The sequence below is a fragment of the Carex rostrata genome, chromosome 31 (genome assembly GCF_964058835.1).
Source record: "Carex rostrata chromosome 31, lpCarRost1.2, whole genome shotgun sequence".
Lineage (NCBI taxonomy): Eukaryota > Viridiplantae > Streptophyta > Magnoliopsida > Poales > Cyperaceae > Carex > Carex rostrata.
The window spans coordinates 3,136,797-3,159,677 of record NC_135948.1 but is presented as its reverse complement, the minus strand read 5'-3'; the positions used below and the strand labels follow the sequence as shown (position 1 = coordinate 3,159,677).

The following is a 22,881-nucleotide window of genomic DNA, read 5'->3' as shown; positions in this document are numbered from 1 at the left end:
AATGCTACTCGCAAGCATTTAAATCTCTATCTGCAAACATTTAAATTCTAAATATGTATAGTTTAAACTTCTAACTACTTTTGTTTTCAAGTCAAAAAAGAAAAGATTTCTTTTATCCACTTTTTTTATTTTTTTCTCTAATCATTCTCGTCTATTTTTCAGAAGATCCGTGATAATTTTAAGAATTTAAAAGTACGAACAATTTCTACTCAATTTTCTTTTTCAAATGAAATCCATAAATAAATATTTTTGAATCATTTTCAAGTCATTTTCTTTTCAAAGTAAAGTCCATAAGCACTTTAAAATTTCAAACTTTTAAACCTCAGTTTACTCCCATTTAAACATCTGATGTCTATCATTTAAAATACTACGTTCAAGCATTTAAATCTCTGATGTCGATCATATAGGATCACGCGTTTAAATCTTTGTCTACAACTGTTTAAAGTAGATGTGGTAAGTACTTAAAGTAGTTGTGTCAAATATAGTTTCCATGTCAGGTCTATTATGTTGTAGACTGAGATTTAAAAGCTTGAGAATTTAAAGTATTCATGGACTTTACTTTAAAAAAAAAAACCAACGACTTGAAAAGAAAAACTCCAAAGTATTTCTTCATGAATCTCATTTGAAATTTGAAAGAGAAAATCGAGTAGAAAATGTATGTATTTTTAGATTCACAAAATTTATCACGGATTGTTGAAAAAATGGACGAGAAGAATCAGAGAAAAAAAAAAGTGGATGAAAGAAAGCTTTTCTTTTTTGGCTTGAAAACAAAAGTAGTTAAGAATTAAAACTACATAGATTTAAGATTTAAATGGTTGCAAATAAATGTTTAAATGATTGCGAGTAACATTGTAAATAATTATAAAGGGAGCTTTAAATATTTTAATATTAATACTGAAAATGAAAGTTAGACATTAATACTTAGGAGGCGCATTCGGAAATTTATTTGAGGAATAATTATCACTCTTTTAAAAAAATACTAGAGTGCATCGGTATTTTTTAATAAAAAGAAATTTAATAGTGCATTATAAACGAATATATTTAACTTGTCAAGTAGATCAAGTTTGACAAACTAAATTTGTCCCGGGCCTGATATGTTGAACTTTTAATTAAAGCTCATCTCACAATTTCTAGTGAGATATACTTTTACTACATCTTCTGGTCCTTGCGGTTGTTTATGGTCATACTTTTTTCTTTTATTAGAATATGATTTAGTTTCGTTAGAAAAAGTACATGAACAGTATTATTGGAAAAGTTATAACTATAATAATGATGACAACTTATTGTTGGTTTTAGGTGTTGTACGTACCTTCTGAAAATAATCAAGGATTTAGTGCAGTGACATAAGCTTTCGTTTTTTTATGATTTTTGAGAAGAACATCTAAAATATACCAGTGTATCAGGATTCTTTAATCATAAAAAATTTAGTAGCAAAGATAATATTTTACTCAAAAAAAAAAAATTGAATATCGTCTGAAAAGTGAAATTTAAGAATGCACCTCTGTGAGAACAAGCATCACAAAAATTCATACGCTTCGTACGAGGAGCTGTAGGATCGAAACTCGAATGAAATCTTAATGAATATTAAATTTTAGAATACTTAAAATCTCCATCTTTCTTGAAAAAAAAAAGTAATGATTTCATTCCCCGCATTCTAGTCCCCTATTTGTCCCCTCCAACTAATTAGTCTCACTAACTGTCAAAGTCAAATGACTTTAAAAAAAAAATCAAAATCATCTTTCTCTCCAATTGGATCTCCTAGTCGATCCCCTCGCTCCTAGAAAGAAAAACTTTCATGTCACGATCAATCTCAACAGCCTCCACCACCCGAACCCACCCCGTGTCTCAATGGCCTCCACCTGAGCGCTCCATAAGCGTGGCGTACCGTCGAGATCCGGCGAGGAGAGCAGAGTGCATCGTCGAGATCCAGCGAGGAGAGCGCTGTGCACCGTCGAGATCCGGCGAGGAGAGCGTGGTGCACCATTGGAGGGGGTCCATGCTAGCCCAGCGAAGGTTGTCAGAGTGGAACATATGAATATTTTATTAGTTAGATATGAATACTTCATTTGTTAGATATGCTTCATGTTAGATATGAATACTTCTTGGAAGAGGTGGGGTGAGAGAGATGGATCTGACTTTGAATTTTAAATTGTATAAATTATTTCGAACATGTATGAATACTTCATAATCGTCAGTATAAATACTTCTCTTAGTTAGATATGTATACTTCATGTTGTTAGATATGAATACTTCATGTTGTTAGATATGCATATTAGGCTGTTGAGAATACTTCTTGGTCTCAATCTGGACAGGTGTGAATATTGTTAGTGTCAAATGTGAATATTTCATTAGTTAGATATGAATAGTTATATATATGAATACTTCATTTGTTAGATATTGAGTACTTTATTAGTTAGATATGAATACTATATAGATTCGCTGATATTGTGATTCGCTGTAGTGGTCCCCAATCTTGGCAAATGTCACTTTCAGACGGTTCCAGTTCCCAATCCAGGCTGTCATATGTCGTCAGCGGTCCCCCTGGTCGTTACTGGTCCCCAAGATTAATGGTCTCCTCCAGTTTTTGTTTACATATGACGAATATTATAGATAATAAGTGTGAATACTATAAATTCGTAGGTATGAATACTATACGTTTTGACTATTAATAAAATAGCGTTAATCTTGCTCTTTGGTGGTAGTTAGCACGTGCGCGTCAGTTAGTGGTTCCTCCATTGTACTTTTTTTTTGTCTTTTAGTGCAGGAGACAGATAGGAGACTGAATAGGAGTACTGTTAGTCGTTCCAAAAAAAAAAAAAAAACTCTATTTTTCTGGATTGCGCGAATATATACGACTGAAACAAACAAACAAACTATTATTGGCTTTATGTACTCCAGTATTCCATTTTGGGCCGGATGAATTTGTAAAAAACCAGTGATACTCTTTGATTGCCAAGAAGGCAAGAACTAATACCGCAAACAAGAGATAAGTGGAAAGTGAAATTGTGCAAGAAATTGAGCATACATATAACACAATTCTTATCCGCTAATTTGCTTTCGAAGCTAAATTATTCAAACCCTGTTCCATTTCCTGGTTTCACTATGGCGATTCTGGCAATACCCACTTGTTAACCCGCTCCCGGGCAAGCTCAACCTGTTAACGCAATTTACTCAAATTAGAGGTGTTGTTAACTTCTGATAGTCTTCAAGTTTTATCAAATTCTTTTGCAGACCAATTAAGTATATAATGCATAACTATTTTTCTTTTTCTTTTTTTTAATTTTGGGTTAAGATTTGTACCTGTTTGTCCCAGTCCATTTTGCAGGTGATGTAGCAGAGAACCAGAGTCTGGATTAGTGACCCCACAAGCATGCCAATCCAGATACCCTTCACCTGATAACCAATCAAATAACCGAGAATTACTCCGAGCGGAACCCCAACCAAGTAGTAACATGCGAGGTTCACGTAAGCTACTGTCTTTTGCCATCCGGCTCCTACTGCTACCCCTGTTAAGTGATAATAGTATCGAAATAAATCTCGTGTTAGTTGTATATGTTTCTTATCAATATGAACAGTAAAAAAGACAATAGTAATATCTAAATAGTAGTTTACAAGATATATTAAATAATTTTTTTATTTTTTGTATGTGGAATGGTAGTGGACAAATAACCTGAAAGCACAGGCTGAATGCTTTGCAATAAGATCATCAAAGCTAGCAGAGGAGATAAATCAACAACTGCTTCAACTACAGGCTCGCTATCAGTAAATACGTATGCTATGTTTCGCTGAAATACCAGAAACAATACGAAGAGCACAAATCCAATTATACTTGATGTTGTTACAACGTTAACAATTGCAAATTTGGTGGCTTTTGCATTTCCTGCTCCGAGCTCATTTGAAACTCGTACTCTGCAAATAAAATATAGTACAAGTGTTATGTCCCACATAATAACATAACAATGACATATGTTCTTTACTAATCTTCTTTTTATTTTTTCTTACAAGTAATCAAATATTCTTCTGTTATATTTAGAAGTTAATCTTGTTATTAATTTCGTACAAGTTATTTCAAGATGGACAAAAAAAATAAAAAAAATATGAAAATGTACCCAGCAGCAGCTAACAAGCTAATAGGGATCAAAATTTCTATTCCAGCTATGTTTAGACTGCACATGAAAAAATAAATGTTGGATTAGAGAACATTAGACAAATTAATATAAACTTTTACAATGCTATATTTTAAAAGCTTGCATAAGAATGCATACCATATAGACAATGCATCAAGTTCAATCTCAGCATTTACCATATTTCCAGTTAGTAGTACAAGTACTGAATAGTACCAAAGCTCCAAGCTGCATAAAATTAAGATTAGTTTGTAGATACATGGTTCCCATAATTTGATATTATATATATTTAACTACAAGAATATGTTTTATCCGCGAGAGTAAAAGTGATTAACGACGTTGGTATCCTCACGAATACTCATGTTGGTAATAACGATAACCTCAGAAATAGCAATTTTTGTTGGCTTACCCTCGGCAATAGTTATTTTTTACCCTCACGGATATAGTCAACTTGGCTCATCTAGCACTATTTTTATAATCACTCATGGCTTCTCTAGCGAATTTTTGTTCTTATTAAAACCTTATGAGATGTAATTAATTAAGAGAAACCACAAAGAATACCATATCATCAAGCCAGATGAAAGAGAGAGCTTTGCAACAAGCCCCAAATCGGTGAACGCACTCCATGAAAAGCCCTTCCATGTTAGGGGGCAACCGCCACACAAAACATACACAAACTGACCCACCACAGGGACCCACATGGAGAAACACATCGCAATCATTGCTCCACTAAGCGCCCATGAAAACTTAATCACCAGCAACCATGAAAGGAACAGGTGAAACATGATGGAAAATAGCGAGAAGTAGGAGATGACTGCGTTCTTGCTTTGCGATTGGAGGTACATCTGAAAGGTGAAATTGAAGATGTGCGAGAAGATAACTGGGATAAACCTATTATCAATGAAATTTCACAATTACCATTTTTGTTTTTTGTTTTTTTGGGTATTTCGAGCAATTGGCATCATGTGCATTATTTGATTTGATTTACCAGAGACAGATAATCCCGGCTTCTTTTGCAATGGCTTTATCTTGGCCGAGGAGTTCTAGTAAAGGTGCTGCGAAGATGAAGAGCGGTAGGAGAATGATGACACAAGCAAATAGCAGTATCCATGATCTCTGAAGGTATATACCCAACATGCGATACTGTTTCGCACCAAACGCCTGTCCGCAAAGAGTTTCAAGTGCACTAGCCATTCCTAGCTGTACAATTTTTATTTCTTTTTATCAGATGATATGTTAAGATATACTAGATAGGGATAAAAGATTTCAGTGTTTTCATATTATGTGTAGTTGCGTTAAATAAATTACTGGTGACACCACGAGGACTATAATCTGATTGAAGTTCTCATATGGAGATATTATATTGAACAAGAACAAAGCTATTGTTAGTAACGTTAATTGATCCGGAAAAGTTAATGATGAGTCGATGAATGTATATACCGAGGTATGAATTAATGAGTAAATTAAGATGTAGCTTAATTACCAATATACTGACGGTGAAGCGGTCGATCACAGTGAAAGACAGTGCATAACCAGCAAGCTCCAAGGATCCGACATGACCCAGGAATGCTTGTGTGGTAAACAGAACTCCAACGGATGCGAGGCGGGTTAATATTGCAGGACCTGCTACCACCCACAGCTTCTTCGACTCCGCCCATATGCGCCTTGTTAAGCTACTCTCTTCTTTTTCTTCCTCTGCTGGAAGAAGGAAAACAAGCCTAGAGTTGAGCTCATCTCCCATCTCTCTCTCTCTCTCTCTCTCTCTAAGAAACTTGGCAGGGCTCGCTCTGTGTGTGTGCGCGCGCGCGTGTGTGGCCACGAGAGAAGGTTCAAGTAATTAGGACGTCTTGGAATGAAGGAAGTAGGCATCTCATTGATCACTGTTGTAAAATAATGGTATTTTTCCCGGTTTCTCTATAGCAGAAACCAATTACCTCTCATTGCCCCAGTTGCCCATTAATTAATTATATGTATTACGATATAGCTATATATTTTTTTTCGACTCATGAAATAGTACTATATATGATCCCTAGCACATGCATGTGTTTTTTTTTTTTAAACTATAATTTTTTTAAGATAAAAATGATGATGAAACCTGCAGACATCATACAAAAGAAATTATGTCCGTTCTCATAAAAAAAAAATAGCAAAATATTGACATGATCAACTTATCTGTCCAAAATATAATAAACACGAGTTGCGCGCTTATTATATACTAATTTGGCTCGAGTGGTCAGGATGTTGATCATTTTTTTTCTATTTATTGGAGCCGCTATTAATACTTTGAAGGGGATGCACGTGAACAAGGCCTACGAAACGGGAAAAAAAAATAATAGCTAGAAATAAATGTCTTTAATATGCTGCTAACAACATACTTGATATTAATACTTCGGAACAGACATATAAACACTTGCAATACTTGATATTAATATCTCCAAATATTTATGGTGCAAGTATATTTGAGTGATTTAATTGAAACCCTAAACTCAGAGAAAGAATGTCATATATATATTGATTTGGGGGAAGACAATTAAATAAAGAAAATTGAATAAAAAAAAAGAATATATAATTTAAACGGAGAAATAAGTTAGTGTATGTTTTGATTAGAAATTAGTAATTTTAAAAGTAGGGATATGATATTTGTACCATTTATTTTAAAGAATTCGTATCCTCTACATTAATGGAACGTGCGTTAATAGATCAGGAATGTTTAATTGAGATCCACACTAATATTAAAGGGTCCCGTGGATCATAGGCGTGGACCGAATTGAGTCCGATTCTGAATAGACGGCTGATATCTGTTAAATTCAAAAGATGCTCTTATGAATTAATGCAGAAGATGCGGACCCAGTTTTAATGGGAAGACAAAGCTGTCCTGAGTTGCATAGAACATAATGTTAATTTTAAACGTGGGCTCTTCATTTTTATTGTTTCCTCATTATGTCGCACTGTCTCTATTCTAGATTCTCCATTAAATGCGTTCTCAACTTATTTATTTTTCTATTAATTATTCACATTGAGCCTAATCAACTCCCTCCTCCTCCCGAATTCGTATCCGTAATTACGAATTTGTATCCAGTATGTTATCTTCAGATAGTAAAACCTATCCTGACAAGCATATAGGAATCAACATAAAGGACCCTAACAAAACAGAACATCCAAAAACCTGTAGTAAAAAGCATAAAGGTTCCTAACAAAACAGAGATTCCAAGACACTATGAAGCTACTGAGGGACAAACCAGCTTCAGTCTTCAATACTAGAACCTATCCTTCTCCCATGCATATGGATTATATCCCCAGCTTCCTCCCTGGTTTTGATACCTAAATTTAATACATGTTAAATCAAATGTAAAGAAGTTCTGAAACTAAAAGTCAACTAAATCAAAGTTACTATTGGGAGTACAGAAGAAATGTTGTTTTCGTGAAGTCCAGCAAAGCAGAGCAGGTGTGATACTACAATGCTATGTAGTGCAAAAGATAGAAACAAAAATTCCATTGTGTTTCAGTACTATCATTCATCGTTATGTACTGGTATAGTTTGTGTGGTTATGGGTAGTGAGTCTGTATCCCCCCAGGTACCTGAGGTACAATTTAAAAAAAATGGACGGTCCAGATTAATCGTAGCAGGCCAAACTCAATCCGGAGCAAGTGGTGACTGTAGGGGGTCTGCTTTGAGATTCGTGCCACATGAAAAGAACGGTCCAGGTTTATAGCTTGCACCTCAGGTACCTGGGGTGATACGAATTCATGGGTAGTTCCCTTGATACTTAAATTAGTGTTAGAAAAACCTTGCTACATGAAAAGAACCGGGTTTGATTTATTTCGAATCGAACTAATAATTTTGAATTAAATTAATTGCAAACTACATATTTTTCGAATCGAAGTCGAATCAAATTACGAACTAAATTTTTTTTAGCAGCCCTAGTTATACCGATAATTTATACATTAATTTTCTTCTCACGGAACAATTCAGACAGCTTTCTTTTACCTTTCACGATTCACACTAATGGATTATGGGCTAGTTTATTAGCTGTTAGCTGCTATAATCCTGCTAACTAAGCATAGACAAGTGAAAGACTGATAGCTACTACATTAACTCTCACAATTGCCACTAGGTACTAAAAAAAAAGCTTCAGTGTGACATCAAAGTATGAAATTAGTGTTTTTAAGTTAAAAAATTGTTCATGAAAAATACATCATAACAAATAATCAATCGTAAAAAGAGGATTAAGTACAAGAACTGAAATATGCAGTAAGACAAGTAATCATACAATAACTTATTGTTTCGAGAGCCAGGAAGCGTCAGCTAAGTTAAATTATGACTCTCTATCTTGAGTTCTAATTTCATCAGATAAATGAACGGCCGATGTTATTATGAGATTCGAACCATAAAAGTTCGCGAACCCATTTCGATCGAATCAGACCTAGTTTGAATTTGGTTTGAATTAATTTCGAACCGAACCTGGTTTGGTTCGTTTCAGTTTGAACTAATTTCAAATCGAATTAACTCGAATCAAATCCGAATCAAACCCGAATCAAACCCGAATCAAACTCGAATCGAATCATGAACTACGAATTTTTTTGCCAGCCCAAGCAAGAGTGGGAATTCTTTTACATGTTCCCTTTTCATTCAACAAACTAAAAAATGGTACTTCACTTATTCTTTTCTTTTCTTATATAACCTACTATCGTTACTTAATTTGAGGAAAGTTTTCTGTCTAGTATGTAGATCTGTCGTTGACAAAATTCAAAACCAATTGCTGGATTTATTAACTTTTCTCCAAATTGCTATGCCGTTGGAGTCTTTGGTGTTTTTCTGGTAATATTCAACACAAAATTTGAACTTAATGAACATAAAAGTTATGTAGTATAAAATTTATACCTCAATCAACTAATAATGTTTCTAAGAACTCTAATTCAAGAAAATAATTTACTAAGAACTTTAAATACACTCTGTTTGATGACATGTCTTAGCTGATCCTGGCAACAACCACTTATTAACCCGTGCTTTAGCAATGGCCACCTGTACAGTTCATTACAAAATTTTGAGTTAATTCCTCTTAACTTGTATAGGAAACAAATTATCTAATAGAATGAGGTATTTTACCAGTATTGTTTGACACTGGCATGTTTTTCCTTTACCGACTGTTAATGTACTAAAATTATGCCAGTCGAAAAAATTATAAAAGATCTTACTTGCTATGTAAATATACCTCTTTGTGCCAGTCAATTCTCCAAGTAATGAATAGGAGCACCAACGTTTGGATTAGGGTTCCAAAAATCATGCCCATCCAAATTCCCTATATATTGAGCGAAAAGATAAAAGGGTAAAAGTGTAACAGTGGGTATTACTATTTTCATTTAATCAAAGAAGGCGAAATCAATTGTCATTAATAAATAGTACACAATATTGTTTTACCTTAACTTCATAACCAATTAAATAGCCAAGGATAACACCAAGTGGAACTCCAACTAAGTAGTAGCATGCAACATTTACATATGCTACTAAGGACTGCCAGCCGGCCCCGATGGCAGCTCCTGATTTTCATTATTATCAAAATAAGCTTTAGCAAAAGTTAGTCCTAAGAAATATTTAATCTCAAAACTAAGAAAATAATAACCTGAAAGCACTGGTTGGACGCTATTCAACAGTAGTGTGATAGCAAGGAGAGGTGTCAGGTCAATAACAGCATTGGCAACAGCATCACTTATTGTAAATAGATAAGCAAGTTTTCTATCGAAACATATGAATAATAAGAAGATAACAGATCCAATGAATGTCGATGTGGCAGAAACAACCACAACTGAGAATTTAGCGGCTTTTGCATTGCCTGCTCCAAGCTCGTTAGCAACTCGTACACACTTAAAAACGATATTAAAAAAATAAAATGTTGAGCACAAATTTCTGAAGGTTTCTGGAATACTTCTTAACAAAAGGTAGGAATCAGATAACAGTGAACAAGAGAGAAGCATAAGACTTTAGAAATTACCCAGCGGCGGCTAAGAAACCAAGGGATATCATGATTTCCCAAAAAGCAATGTTGAGACTGCTCAGAAGGGAAAATGAAAGAGAAGCATTGAAAATCTCAAGAAAAAACACATAACGAGCGAGTAACGACGGTATAAGAATGTTAGTCTTGAGTAATACTAACAATATCGACAAAGCATCAAGAGCAACCTCAGCATTTGCTAAGTATCCAGTCAGCAATACCAGTATTGAATTGTACTGCAGCTCCAAACTGCAGCGACATAGCAGAATAAAATTCCATGTAACAAGTATCATTCCTTATTCAATGATAGATGACAAAAAAGCAAGATTTTTTTTACTATTATCTTTGGAGATTACCATATCATAGCGCCAGAAGACAAAGACAGCTTGATAACAAGCAAGAGATCAGTAAACGCACTCCACCTAAAACCCTTCCATGTATCAGGACACCCGCCACCCAGCACATATGCAAACTGGCCAATCACGGGAATCCACATGGCAATAATCATCGAAATCATTGCACCTGTTATCCCCATTTGCAACTTGATGACCAACACCCATGAGAGGATTATATGTAGCGTGACAGATAGAAAAGAAAAATACGAGATGACCATGTTCTTGCTTTGCGACTGGAGGTACATCTGGAATGTGAAATTGAACACGTTGGAGAAAACAGCCGGGATGAACCAAATGGAGATTAAGACGGCGACATGGGAGATTTCTGGGTCTTGACCGAGCAGACACAGCAGAGGTGATGTGAAGAAAAAAAGTGGGAGGACGATGATGGAGGTTGCAAGGAGGATGATCCATGATCTTTGGAGGTAGATGCCGAGCATGTGGTACTGTTTTGCACCATAGGTTTGGCCGCAGAGAGTCTCAAGCGCACTTGCCATGCCAAGCTGCAAACATTGGAAAGTAATTAAAATAATTGTATTTATTAAATTAAATTGATCAGAATCGGATCATTGAAGGTTTATTACATTATTATTTTGATGTAAAATCAGATGGAGATTCGTAAAATATTTATGAAAAATTGTAGTGCTATATAAATTTTGTTCAATATTAAAATTCCATATATGGTAATATCATGTTTGCAAATTATTCAACAGCGTTTGTCATTAATTACAAAAGAAACTTTGTTCATCCAATAAAACTTGGAACTTTTGACAAGACAAAATTTTCCTACTAAACACTCAAATACTTGTTTCATGAGATTATTATTGACAAGACACAATTTCCATAGGATATTATCTAAATAATTAATTATCGTCAAATCTTTTTTCTGAAATTTAATAAGATTCTTTATTATTAATCAAACCTTCAGTAAAATCTTAATTAATTAAGAATCTATGATAATATTTTTTTTAATATAATCTCTTCAATTATGGTTCTTCACTTGTACCTTATATATTAATTAACTGCTAAAGGGAAAATTTCACTACTATAAAAGGAAAAGGAAAGGAAGGTGAGCCGTGCCAGAAAGGTTTGCAAAACTATGCAGCACATGTTAGACAATGATAGCATTATTAAGATCATGTACAAGCAATTATTACGGCTGCTGCTTCAGTAAATCAGTACTATATAGCCGCACCACATCCTATCAAAATTTTCAGCTTGCTATCTCTCTCTCTCTGTTTTTTTTTGTTTCTGACTGAGACCAGAAAAAAATGTTTCTGACAATTTAATAAGGCAATTTTTTTCAGGCAAGGGCCCGTAGGAATTTAATAAGGCAAAGTTAGTTGAGAGAAACTCCTTGCTGTGCCTCTCAAGTCTCAATTCCCATAAATGGCAATTAATAAATGTCAGCGCGGTTGGTTCAAATCAGAAGACTAAAAAAATGGGAATTTGTTCCAAAGAATTTAGACATGTTCTTATTCAAAGTCTAATTATAGCCGTTTAATTTATATTAAGATTTGTACAGAAAAACTTAAAACTGTATAAAGTTTAAAGTAGGATTAAAATGTCTAATTATTTTTGTTAAAGTCTAAAGAGTTGATCAAAGGTGTTTGAACATCAAATTTTTTATATATTTTTAATCTTTTTTACTATTTTTTAAAATTGATATAAAGATTACGAACCATCCAAAAACAGAAACTTTGTACTTATCTAAAAAATGAGTAAAAATGTTTGAAAAATATAAAATTTAGTTTCTAAACACATTTTATTATGGAGATAATGATAAGTAGTTAGTGTTGAGTTTCGGGGTCTCCTAAACCCGTTTAGACCTAAGCTACAGAAAGACCATAAAACAAAAATTTTACTTCTAACTTAAGCCGTGGATTAAAAGAATATGCCGGAAAGACCACTGAGAGTGTCCCTCTCCAGTATTTCATTGCAAGGACCTTTTAATCATTTACAGATCTACTCCATGATTGATTTCTAAAATTTAAATCTATTTAACAATTAAATAAATTAATATAACATTTATACCTCATTTCCAAATTTCAATTAGAATGTAAACCGACTCGCCTCGGAGCGCCAGACGTCTGATGCCTCTATCGGTTATCCAGCAGAACTAACCGGAGAGCGGTTTATTTCTTTTGCCAAAAATACCATAAAATGCAGAATTTAGCAAAAACACTATTTATCGAGAAAAGACGAAATAATATTAGTCACGATCTGCTAGATGTCAATGAATCACAAGAATGTGAAAACATAAACACCGCATGCTTCACAAGAACACTATTCACCAATCCCGTAAACACTATTCAACAACCCGAAATATTATACGTGGATTACGTATAACTTTTGTTTCTAACCGAAACACTATTCGTGAAAGAAAACTGAGAAAGAGAGAAAATAGATTACCGAATCGATTCGGTATCAAGTGAATTAGTCATTTTCTCTCAACCCTCACCCCTCTATTTATAGGCATTTGTGACTACTGTGAAATGAGCAAAATGCCCTTAGGTGTGGCGGTTTCAAGAGGAAGAAGAAAAATTGAATTTTTGCACTTTGGCCCAAATTCAATTTTAATTATTTTGGGGCTTTTGATTTTGGGTTTTAATTTCAATTAAGGCTTTGATTACTAATGGGCTTTCGGCCCAAAATTTAAATCCATAATTAACATTTAAAATCCAAATCATATATATATAATCATTCTTAACAATTGTATTTCTCTCGGTTGTTGTTTCGGTAACTTTTATACAACATACCGTGTACGCTTATAAATTAACATTTTATTTTTGGTTTGCCATTTTTACATGACATTTATAATTTAATTATATCACGTATAATTAATTATAACCATCTTATTATTAATCATAATCAATTTATAATTAATAAACAAGATTCTCCGATTAGCTCCTATACGGTGTGACCCGATAGGATCTGTGTTATGTTGGTAAATAGTATTAAACTGTTTTAACTTCTATAAACATAGGAGGCATCTGACATATGCATTATGATCATCCAATTACACAGATAATGATGCACTGTACAATATCACAATCCAGTAAACTATTTACTTGTGTCAATTCTTCTGTCTTATAGCTATCAGATCAGTTTCAAGATAGGTGTGTGTCATCCTTGCTAACTTAATATTTTCTTGATCTTGAGCAGATTATCAGATATGATTACTCTTGTGATCGTACCTCTAGCAGATAATCTTACTCTACCAAGGGGTCCAGTGATACTATAACTCATATAGAGATACGAGGGACAATAATACTTTTGGTAAATCATCACTTCCTTAGCTAAGTTATATATACGGAAGTGCTACCGTTATAACTGCTTTTTACGGACAGTGTTAGATAACACTCACACATTCACATCTCTTAGTAGGAACGATGAATACCTCATACTGTAGAACTTAACACTGAATGAAAGCATTAATAACACAAACACAATTCCATTTATTCATTCGGGGTATTGTTCGCGTGAAAGCGCAACGCAAGTTTCGGTACGCTTGGGAGCGTACCTTTTAAAACCGCGGTTACACCTTCCGATTAGGGTTGCAAGTGCACAACCCTATCGAGGAGTATAATCGGGTATCGATCCACAGGGACGGATTCTTTTTCTAGAGTCTACTTATCTCGACTAAAGACTAGAAGTGAGAAAGAAGGAGTTTTAGTATTTAATCTTCCTAAAGGATCAATTCAAACAATCAAACAATGCAATAGAATAGTAACTGTGCAAGGAAAAGTATAAACTGTGTTTTGATTTAGGATAAAAGATGTTTCAAGGGTTTCAGACTTCATCTCTGATTTGCCTCTAGTGGTATGGGTCTTACCAAGTTGGTACGGCTAGGCCGCACCAACCTGGTCCGACCAAGCCGAGTGGGGCTTGGTACGGGTAGGCCGCACCACTCTTGTAAGACCCGTACTGATGTACCAGTACAGAGCTTACAAGTTCGAGTTGATGCATTTCTTGCTGGTACCTCGTATTAAACTCTTCAGAAAGGTTCGATTGACCATACCTAAGGTTCCTAAACCTCAACTCTCGTTTGTTGGCTCAAGATCTAGGTTTTGGAGTCAATTCTTCACCTTCTAGGGTTTCTAGACCTCAACTCTCGTGTTTTGGTCCAGATCCTCTAGTTGATTGATTGGAGATCTAAGGTATCCTCTAATCTGTCAATTAGGGGAGAATTCAACCTTTCGGCTTCAATTCGAACAAGTCTACCTAAAGGGATTGGTTTGGTTGAGAGAAAGCAATGGTCACATGACCTTGTTAGGGTTGATCTACCACTATAGGCACACCATATGCAATCACAGAGAAACAAAGCAATCAAGACAAGCAAATACACAATCAATTCAATCAAAAGAGTTCATACAAGATCCAAATCAAGAAAAGCAACACAAATCAAGAAAATCCATCTACAAACCCTAGAAACAGTGATCTACTACTCACAAGTCATGGATCTGTCCAGAAATACAAATAAAGAGATAAAGAGAGTCATGATAGAACTAGATCGAAGATCGGATGTGGAGAAGAGGTTGATCCGTCGATTTTCGCCTCTTCTTCTTCCTTCTTCTTCTCTCCTTGCTCCTTTGCTCTCTTTCTCTCTTTCTCTGAGCTCTCAATCTGGAATGGAATGGAATCCCCGAAAATGGAGAGATCCCTCGCTTTAAATAGCCTCTGCCAAGATTTGAATTTTGTCAGGCGGCATCTATGTACGGCCCGTACCAAGGTGGTACGGCCAGGCCGTACAAGATGGAAAAGAGGCTGGATCGGCCAAGTCTGGTAAGGGTCGTACCAAATCTGGTAAGGGCCGTACCAAGTCTGGTAAGGGTCGTACCAAGCCTGGTAAGGGTAGGCCGTACCAAGTCTGGTAAGGGCCGTACCAAGCCTGGTAAGGGCCGTACCAAGCCTGGTAAGGGTTGTACCAGGGAATCCAAAAACGCCGTTTCTTCGTGTATTTTGCTCCAATCCTGCAGAAAACAAACAAACTCTCAGCAGTACCAAATTCTAAGGATATATCAATGAAATGCACATGATTTTGACAATTTAGAACGTGAATTTGATACGAAATCAAGTCAAATATAGGCTAAATATGCGAGGTATCAGGTATGTCAAATACCATGTTCCTAGAACACGTATCTATGTGATTAAAATGACATCTCTTGTCAATGGTTTGTAAAACTTAACCATCTTTTAATCCACATACTAACCTTGTAACGGTTAATTAGTGTTCCTGCTAATTACCTCGGTTAGAGACTTTTAAGAATATATATCATCTATATTATGGTGTTTCACAATTTCAGTCATGAACTCGAAATGATCCATAAACGCAATAATACTCAAGGCAACAAAATGATATTTTATTAATCATTTAATTCATGAACAAAACATATATGATAAAATTATCGTATTATTGACTTATAGATTATTACAAACTAACAGTTAGAACCAACTTTTGGATTTTTCAAACGAAAATAAAAATATAAAATATAATTGATACTCCAAAACAATGAAAGCTTTTAATTTTACTGTAAATTTTAATTATTTGTACGAACTTTCACACAAATCAGACTGTTTAGATCCGATCTGAACAAAACTTTCGGACAAAAAAATCTACAAAAGAAAAATGTCTGGCATGCGCTAATTGTTTCAGAGGCTGGTGGGCCTGGTGGCCTTCATCGAGTATGGGTCGAGAGTATTTAATGAGATCAGATCGAGCATTAATTGCCACATATCTAATTCCGCTAATTAAATTGAGTATTTAGTGCCAAGCTGCTTGGCTTGCACATAGGGGTGAAAACGGAGCGGATAATGCTGATATTATATCTGCATCCGTCGGATAATGAGCGGATACGAATACGGATACGGATAGTAAACGGATATTAAAATTCAAAACCAAATTCATCTTAAACGGATACAGAACGGATAATCCACAGATACGGATTCGAATACGGATATAAAACCAATAATGGTCAGATAATTAAGATATATGAACTTCTAAGATACAAATATTAATTAAAAAATTAAATATAAATATGATACCTTTAATTAAGATTTATAATACAGCATCATTAGGTGTATCGTTAATTAATAGCTCTAGTATTAGCTGTATTGTCCGATCAAATTCAATAAATCTCGATTATGAATGATACTGACAGGTTATAGCCCAAGTAGGAATGAATAATAATGACAATACACATAGGTCCAAGTAGAATTAAAAATAGAGATGAGAAATTTATTGACCCAAATTTCTTTGTAACCACCGTGACCCAAAATCCATTGGCCCAAAACTCTTAATTGAATTGCATTGAAGAAAGAAAAAGAGACAGCTAAGGGCATGTCCGGTACAAACAACATCTTTTGTCCCACATTCCTAAACTAGAACAAAAGTATTGCTCAGGAGCTTATAAAAGCAACGCTGAGGCTCAGACAAGAAATGAAATGAGCCACTAGACTGAACTGGAGCTGGGCAAAAAAGCTCGAACTCATGACTTACTCATTTACAGCTCGTTTACAACTCGAGTTGGCCAACTCGTTTAATAAATGAGCTGAGTTCGAGTTGGCCCCAACTCGCTCATTTATAATTCGAGTTACATAAAGTTACATAGTATTTGTCACAATAAATTCCAAAATAATCAAGCTCGAATCTCTAGACTGTTATTTGTGCTTTGAGATTCGTGCAAAATGTGTTTGAACTTGTGTTGTAATACTATTAAACAAGTTATGAGCCAACTCGAGTTGATAACGAGCTGAGTTCGAGTTGGCTCTACAACTCATTATTATCATCTCAACTCGAGTTGGCTCGCTTGTTTATTAAACGAGCCGAGTTCGAGTTGGGAGTAACTCGCTCAAACTCGACTCATTTACAGCCCTAGACTGGGCTCAAATAATGGGTTGGGATTCATGGGTTTTAATATAAAATTGTTCGGATCTAAATCCGTATTTTTATGTTAATAATAAATAAAATATTTTTCAGTGTATTGTGGTTTTGGTTAATAATCAAATCGGATCTGTATATTAGATCGGGGTTTTGAATGGTTCGAATATCCGTTCCGTTTAGGATTTTGTATCCGTATTTGAATCCGAATTTGGATCTTTTATGGATATCTAAAAATTATTCAAATTCGTATCCGGTAATTATCCAAATCCGTTTAATCGGATTATATGTGGATATCCGCCGGATAATCCGGCTCCGTTTTTACCCCTACTTGCACAGCCTGCCCGAAAATAAATAAATCACATTTCTTTTGTTCATTTTTTATATCTATTACATTTAACCATCAGGGTTTGGTTGGTAGAGATTGTCGCATTTGGAGGCCAGTACTGACAGCCATTCAATAAGACAGTTTTACCAAAAAAATAATAAATAGTTAATTGTACATTGGTTAAGGTTTTCACAATATTTTTCCGTAACAATTTTTTGTACAAAATCATTCATAACTAGAGTAGAACTAGGGTGTCCCAAGTTCACCAAGTCTTTTTATGAACCTCCCTTAAAAAGAAAAGAAAAAAATCTTTTTATGAACTCAACTCTAAAACCTATTGAATTAAATTTAAATAATTATTTAAACTGTTAAAAAAATTCTACCTTACAAGTGGTGCAACTACATGTGAAAATTTTGAAATTTTAGATTAATTTTATATAGAGTTAAGTGGTTAAAAGATGTCTAAAAAATGAATGCATTAAAATTAGTTTATAAACCGTCTAATTTTTATCACTTGATTTTATACTAAATTAATCGAAACTTTAAAGTTTTCACATGTAGACGCATCACTCATAAGGTAGAAGACTTTCAATGGTTTAGATTCGTCGTTTGAAGCCAATCCAATAAATTTTAGAGTTCAGCTAACAAAAAATCTTGGTGAACTTAGGAACATCTAGTTCTACTCTTCATACCTATATATATTAATACTCCTGAAATACTTACATTATTTAGGAAATATAGCCAATTAGTTATGTTATGTGTTCGTAACGGAATATATATATATAGAGAGAGAGAGAGTAAGGCTTGGGTGCTATGGATAGCATAGAGGGCTACGGTGCTACGGCTGAATATTTGAGTTTTCAAAATTCTAACGGTTGATCTGAACCGTTCATCTTGTTCTCCATATTAATATGTGTTTGGAGACCAATTTTACATTTTTTGAAAAAATTTTACTATTTTTTTAGATAGATAGAAAATCAAATATCTGAATGGTGCAAAAATTTTTAGATCAAGTGATTTTCTACCTAGCTAAAAAAATAGTAAAAAATTTTCAAAAAATGTAAAATTTGGTCTCCAAACACATATTAATATGGAGAACAAGATGAACGGTTCGGATTGACCATTAGGATTTTAAAAACTCAAATATTGAGCCGTAGCACCGTAGTCCTCTATGCTATCCATAGCACCCAAGCCTTACTCTATATATATATATGAGTAAGACTTGGGTGCTATGGATAGCATAAGGCCATCCCGTGCTACAGCCTCAAAAATCAATCGTATAACCTTCAAACTTTGATTTAAATAGCTCAATAAATTGGTTATATAATAAACTTGTAGAATACTAATTTTTACTATTTTGGAATTTTTTTACTATTTATTATGATTTATGAAAGATTCCCAAAAAATGGTCTAAATTACATGAGGTCTCATATTATTATTATTATTATTATTATTATTATTATTATTATTATTATATCTTTAATTACATGATATATTTGTCATCGGTTTTATTCTATACCGTTCAATCAAACTCAAATTGAATCATCTGTACATCACTCCTAATGATTAAATTTTGATAATAGGTCTTCTTAAAAGGCCGAAGATTCTGTTTTTCTATCTGATGTTCTTTTTAGATTTGTTGTGATGTTTTGCCCTGGACGATACCCGTCAAAGTTGACAAGAATGAATGCAAAAGGCTGATGGTTCTGGTTTTCTATATATATATGTACGTTCTTTTCAGAGTTGTGATGATGTTTTGTTTGAGTTATAGTTGTATGGTTGTTATATTATTTATGTTTCTGTTTGTCTGTTTGTAGATTCTAGGTTCTTTCTTTTGTAAGTGGTACCAGTCGTTTGGGACAAATAAAAAAATCATGTAATGTTGTTTTAATATAAAATCGGTGGATACAGGAGCGGAGGTAAACTTTCTGACTATGGAAGTCAAATGTAAATAGAGGTCAAACATATAAAAAAAATTTACTACTAATGGGGTCAATTTCACACTATACACAGTGTTTTAAAATGCGGCCACATGGACAACATATGCTTATGCAGTCGGCAGCCGTGCTCAGAATGCCATGCAGTCCCGGTTTTGAGCATATGCGGATTAAAAACATAATATGCAACGCATGTAATTAAAAGTTCATATGCATTATGCGGAGTTTTACCATCCCATCCCAAATTATTGTATTTTTTATATACAATAAGGCACGTTTTATGTTAGTTATGTGGAAATAAATTCAACTATATGAATATGAATATATATATACGTGAATTTTTATTTTAAAATCCGCATATATAAATCCACATTAAAATCCGCATACCGCTCATGCGGTATGCAGTGACCTTCCGCATGCATGAACAAAACCGTATTTTAAAACATTGCCTTAAACTATATTAATAATAAGATATACATATAAACTAGATCCTTCTCTAGGTGGACATGTTCCACTCTTATTTTTTTAAAAAGGATCTTCTCAAAGAATTAAATAAAATTTTAAAAAATTGAAAGTAAATTATATATATGTTATTAGACAAAGGGATAGTCTCATAATTGGATTTAATATAGTCTGATGATACATCAAAATATAATATATGATAAAATTATACAACAGATCTCATTACATTTTATAGATACAATACATGAATAATATAAATTATTTCTTTAATATTGAATTTTATATTAAAAATTATTAAAATTGTCAAAATAAAATCTGTCTTGAGTGATCTTTGTTATAATTGCCTAAAAGCCATCCCCAACTTAAAAGAGAGAGTTCTGACAAAGTTTTAATACTTGTATTCACAGTGACAACTTAATAGTTCGGAAAAGATTCGGCACAGTCAAAAATTAGTGATTCAAGTATAATTTGGGAATAATTCGTTTTTGTAAACATCAAATTAGTATAATTCGGGAATAATTCGTTTCTGTACACACCAAATAATATACTAAAATACTAAAGTTGTAAAAAAAAAATGAGATTGTTTTGTTCATTTTATTTGTTTTAGTGTAAAAATAGAAATTTTTACATAGACATATTTATTTAATTCTACTCTATAAGTCCTATCAAATTTATAGCTTAGTTTAACAAAAATTAGCATAGTAAGCAAGAATGGATACCAGTAAATAGTAAGCAATATAAACATCATCGGCTTGATCTGAATTAATTCATTAATATGTAAACAAATCAACTTGTCAAGAAATTGAATGTGTAAAATTAACATTTAGATTCCTAGTTCTATTTTTTATCACCTTCATACACATATACATATATAAGTATGAGTAAAGCTAATATACACTTAAGTGTACCAAGTGTACCGTACACTTAATCTTAGGGCCATCAGATTCTTTAAAAGTCGTGCTATCACGACTTTTAAAGAATCTACACGACTTTTAAAAAAATCTGACGATCATAAAGTTAAGTGTATAGTACACTTAAGTGTACATCACAGCACTGATTCATTACATTTGATTAAATACAAAAGTTAGAAGTCCAAAAAATAGTTATATAACTAACATCTTCTCAAAAGTAATTCTAAACTTTCATAATCATAATTAAAAACTTCTAAAGATTACACTAAATCATCTAAATTAAATGTTGATTTATTCAAGCTTACATCATTGGAGACTTCATCAGCCTCAGATCCACTATCTCTTTCATTTTCCTCTCTTGCAATTTCAAAGTCTCCTTCATACGCATGAATTTTTGCAAGGTTAATTAGAACGGAGTCAGCTTTCTCTTTAGCAACCATAGCACGTTTAAAGTGTTGTTCATCCTCACATAAACAAGATCTTGTAATTTTTCTGGTTCCATCCGTTTCCGCTTCTTAGTATGAGCTGCCTCAAAAGCACTCCAATCCCTCTCACATGCAGAAGAACTTGTAGGTTGACTCAGTACTTTGATGGCCATGTTTTGTAGTATAGGAACTGCACCACCCCACAAATCCCACCATATCCCTGCCCCAAAATATTCATAAAAAAAATAATAAGAATAAACAGAAACAAGATGTACAATACACATGAACTTGTAAGCTGAAACAACACATTAAAAAGCGTACTTGGATGAGATATGTAAAGAGAATTGATTGCCATGGGACTGAATATGCTAGCATCCAAAGAATGATAATCCTTCAACTCTTTTATTATTGCAGCTTGTGCCTCTTCTAAAGGTAGAATCTTTTTTACTACATTTTCTAAACCTTCTTTGATCTCTTTATTCATTTTTACTAAAAAAAAATATGATTTAAGATGATAAACGACGGAGCGACGAATTTTTTCGAACAGAACGCGATTAATTCATAAAATTCGTAGAATTCGTGAATAATTCGCGAAAGGAGTGTTTAATTCGCAAATCACCTTATTAAACGCAGATTGATCCGCTGAAGTCTCGAAAAAAATTAATTCACGAATTAAACCCGTACCATGTTACTATGCTTGTATCTACAACTAGATAAGATTCTGTGCCGAACATAACTCTATAAAAAAAGGAGATCCGAGAGGATAAAAATAAAAAAAATAAAAAAATAAAAAAAAATAAAAAAGGGAAATCCAAAGTTAACATCTTGAGGCCTCAGTTTTTGAGCATCTAGAGGCAGCGAGAAGAAAAGAAGCTATGAGCTACGGAAGCAGGCCGAGGGAACAAAGAAAGGATGCCAAGTCTAATTAAATCAGGCCTTTTTAACTTGTCATAGTTATGCGAACATTTCAATAAAGCCCACCGTATCATGTTACAGGCAAATAGAAAATAATAGTTTCTGTTGAACCTCATAAATTTCCATTTTAAGACCTAATCTCTGCCTGATTTTTCCTGTACTTTTACTGACATGAACTTCTAACTACTTTTTTTATTTTCCTTTTTCACTGTAGATTAAATTAGTAACATATCAAGAAATAAAAATTTTTATGACCGTAAAAAATTCTACCCGAAAAATATTTCGTTGTATTTTTAGTACATCTAAAAATATTTCGTTGTATTCCAGGCAGTCGATATATAACATTTCTGCCTATTGATCTCTCTCTTGTGGGACAAAAGAAAGCTGATGAGCGGACAGCAAAACTTTTGAATTCTCCTCATATTGAGTCTCTAAATAGCAATATGGGTCCAATATAACAAAGTCCAATAATCATTTTCAGCTCTCCTTTCCATTAGCTGTTGATTTTTATTTT

General features: G+C 33.7%; 3 protein-coding genes across 3 annotated transcripts in view; all 3 read right to left on the bottom strand.

The window, feature by feature from the left end:
• Positions 1-22,881, bottom strand: part of LOC144547418 (ADP-ribosylation factor 2-like) — a 100,690-nt gene that overhangs the window by 45,375 nt on the left and 32,434 nt on the right. The window lies entirely within an intron of this gene.
• Positions 3,001-5,939, bottom strand: LOC144547582 (protein DETOXIFICATION 21-like). Its single transcript, XM_078296257.1, has 8 exons — positions 5,608-5,939; positions 5,113-5,324; positions 4,686-5,015; positions 4,266-4,352; positions 4,110-4,166; positions 3,671-3,909; positions 3,301-3,506; positions 3,001-3,154 (listed from the first exon to the last, which is right to left on the bottom strand). Exons 1-8 carry the CDS (start codon positions 5,863-5,865, stop codon positions 3,101-3,103), a joined length of 1,443 nt encoding a protein of 480 aa, XP_078152383.1. The 5' UTR covers positions 5,866-5,939; the 3' UTR covers positions 3,001-3,100.
• LOC144547537 (protein DETOXIFICATION 20-like) lies at positions 9,016-11,032 on the bottom strand. Its single transcript, XM_078296209.1, has 7 exons — positions 10,471-11,032; positions 10,277-10,363; positions 10,116-10,171; positions 9,746-9,985; positions 9,544-9,662; positions 9,338-9,424; positions 9,016-9,147 (listed from the first exon to the last, which is right to left on the bottom strand). The coding sequence occupies exons 1-7, from the start codon at positions 11,004-11,006 to the stop codon at positions 9,067-9,069; spliced, it is 1,206 nt and encodes a 401-aa protein (XP_078152335.1). The 5' UTR covers positions 11,007-11,032; the 3' UTR covers positions 9,016-9,066.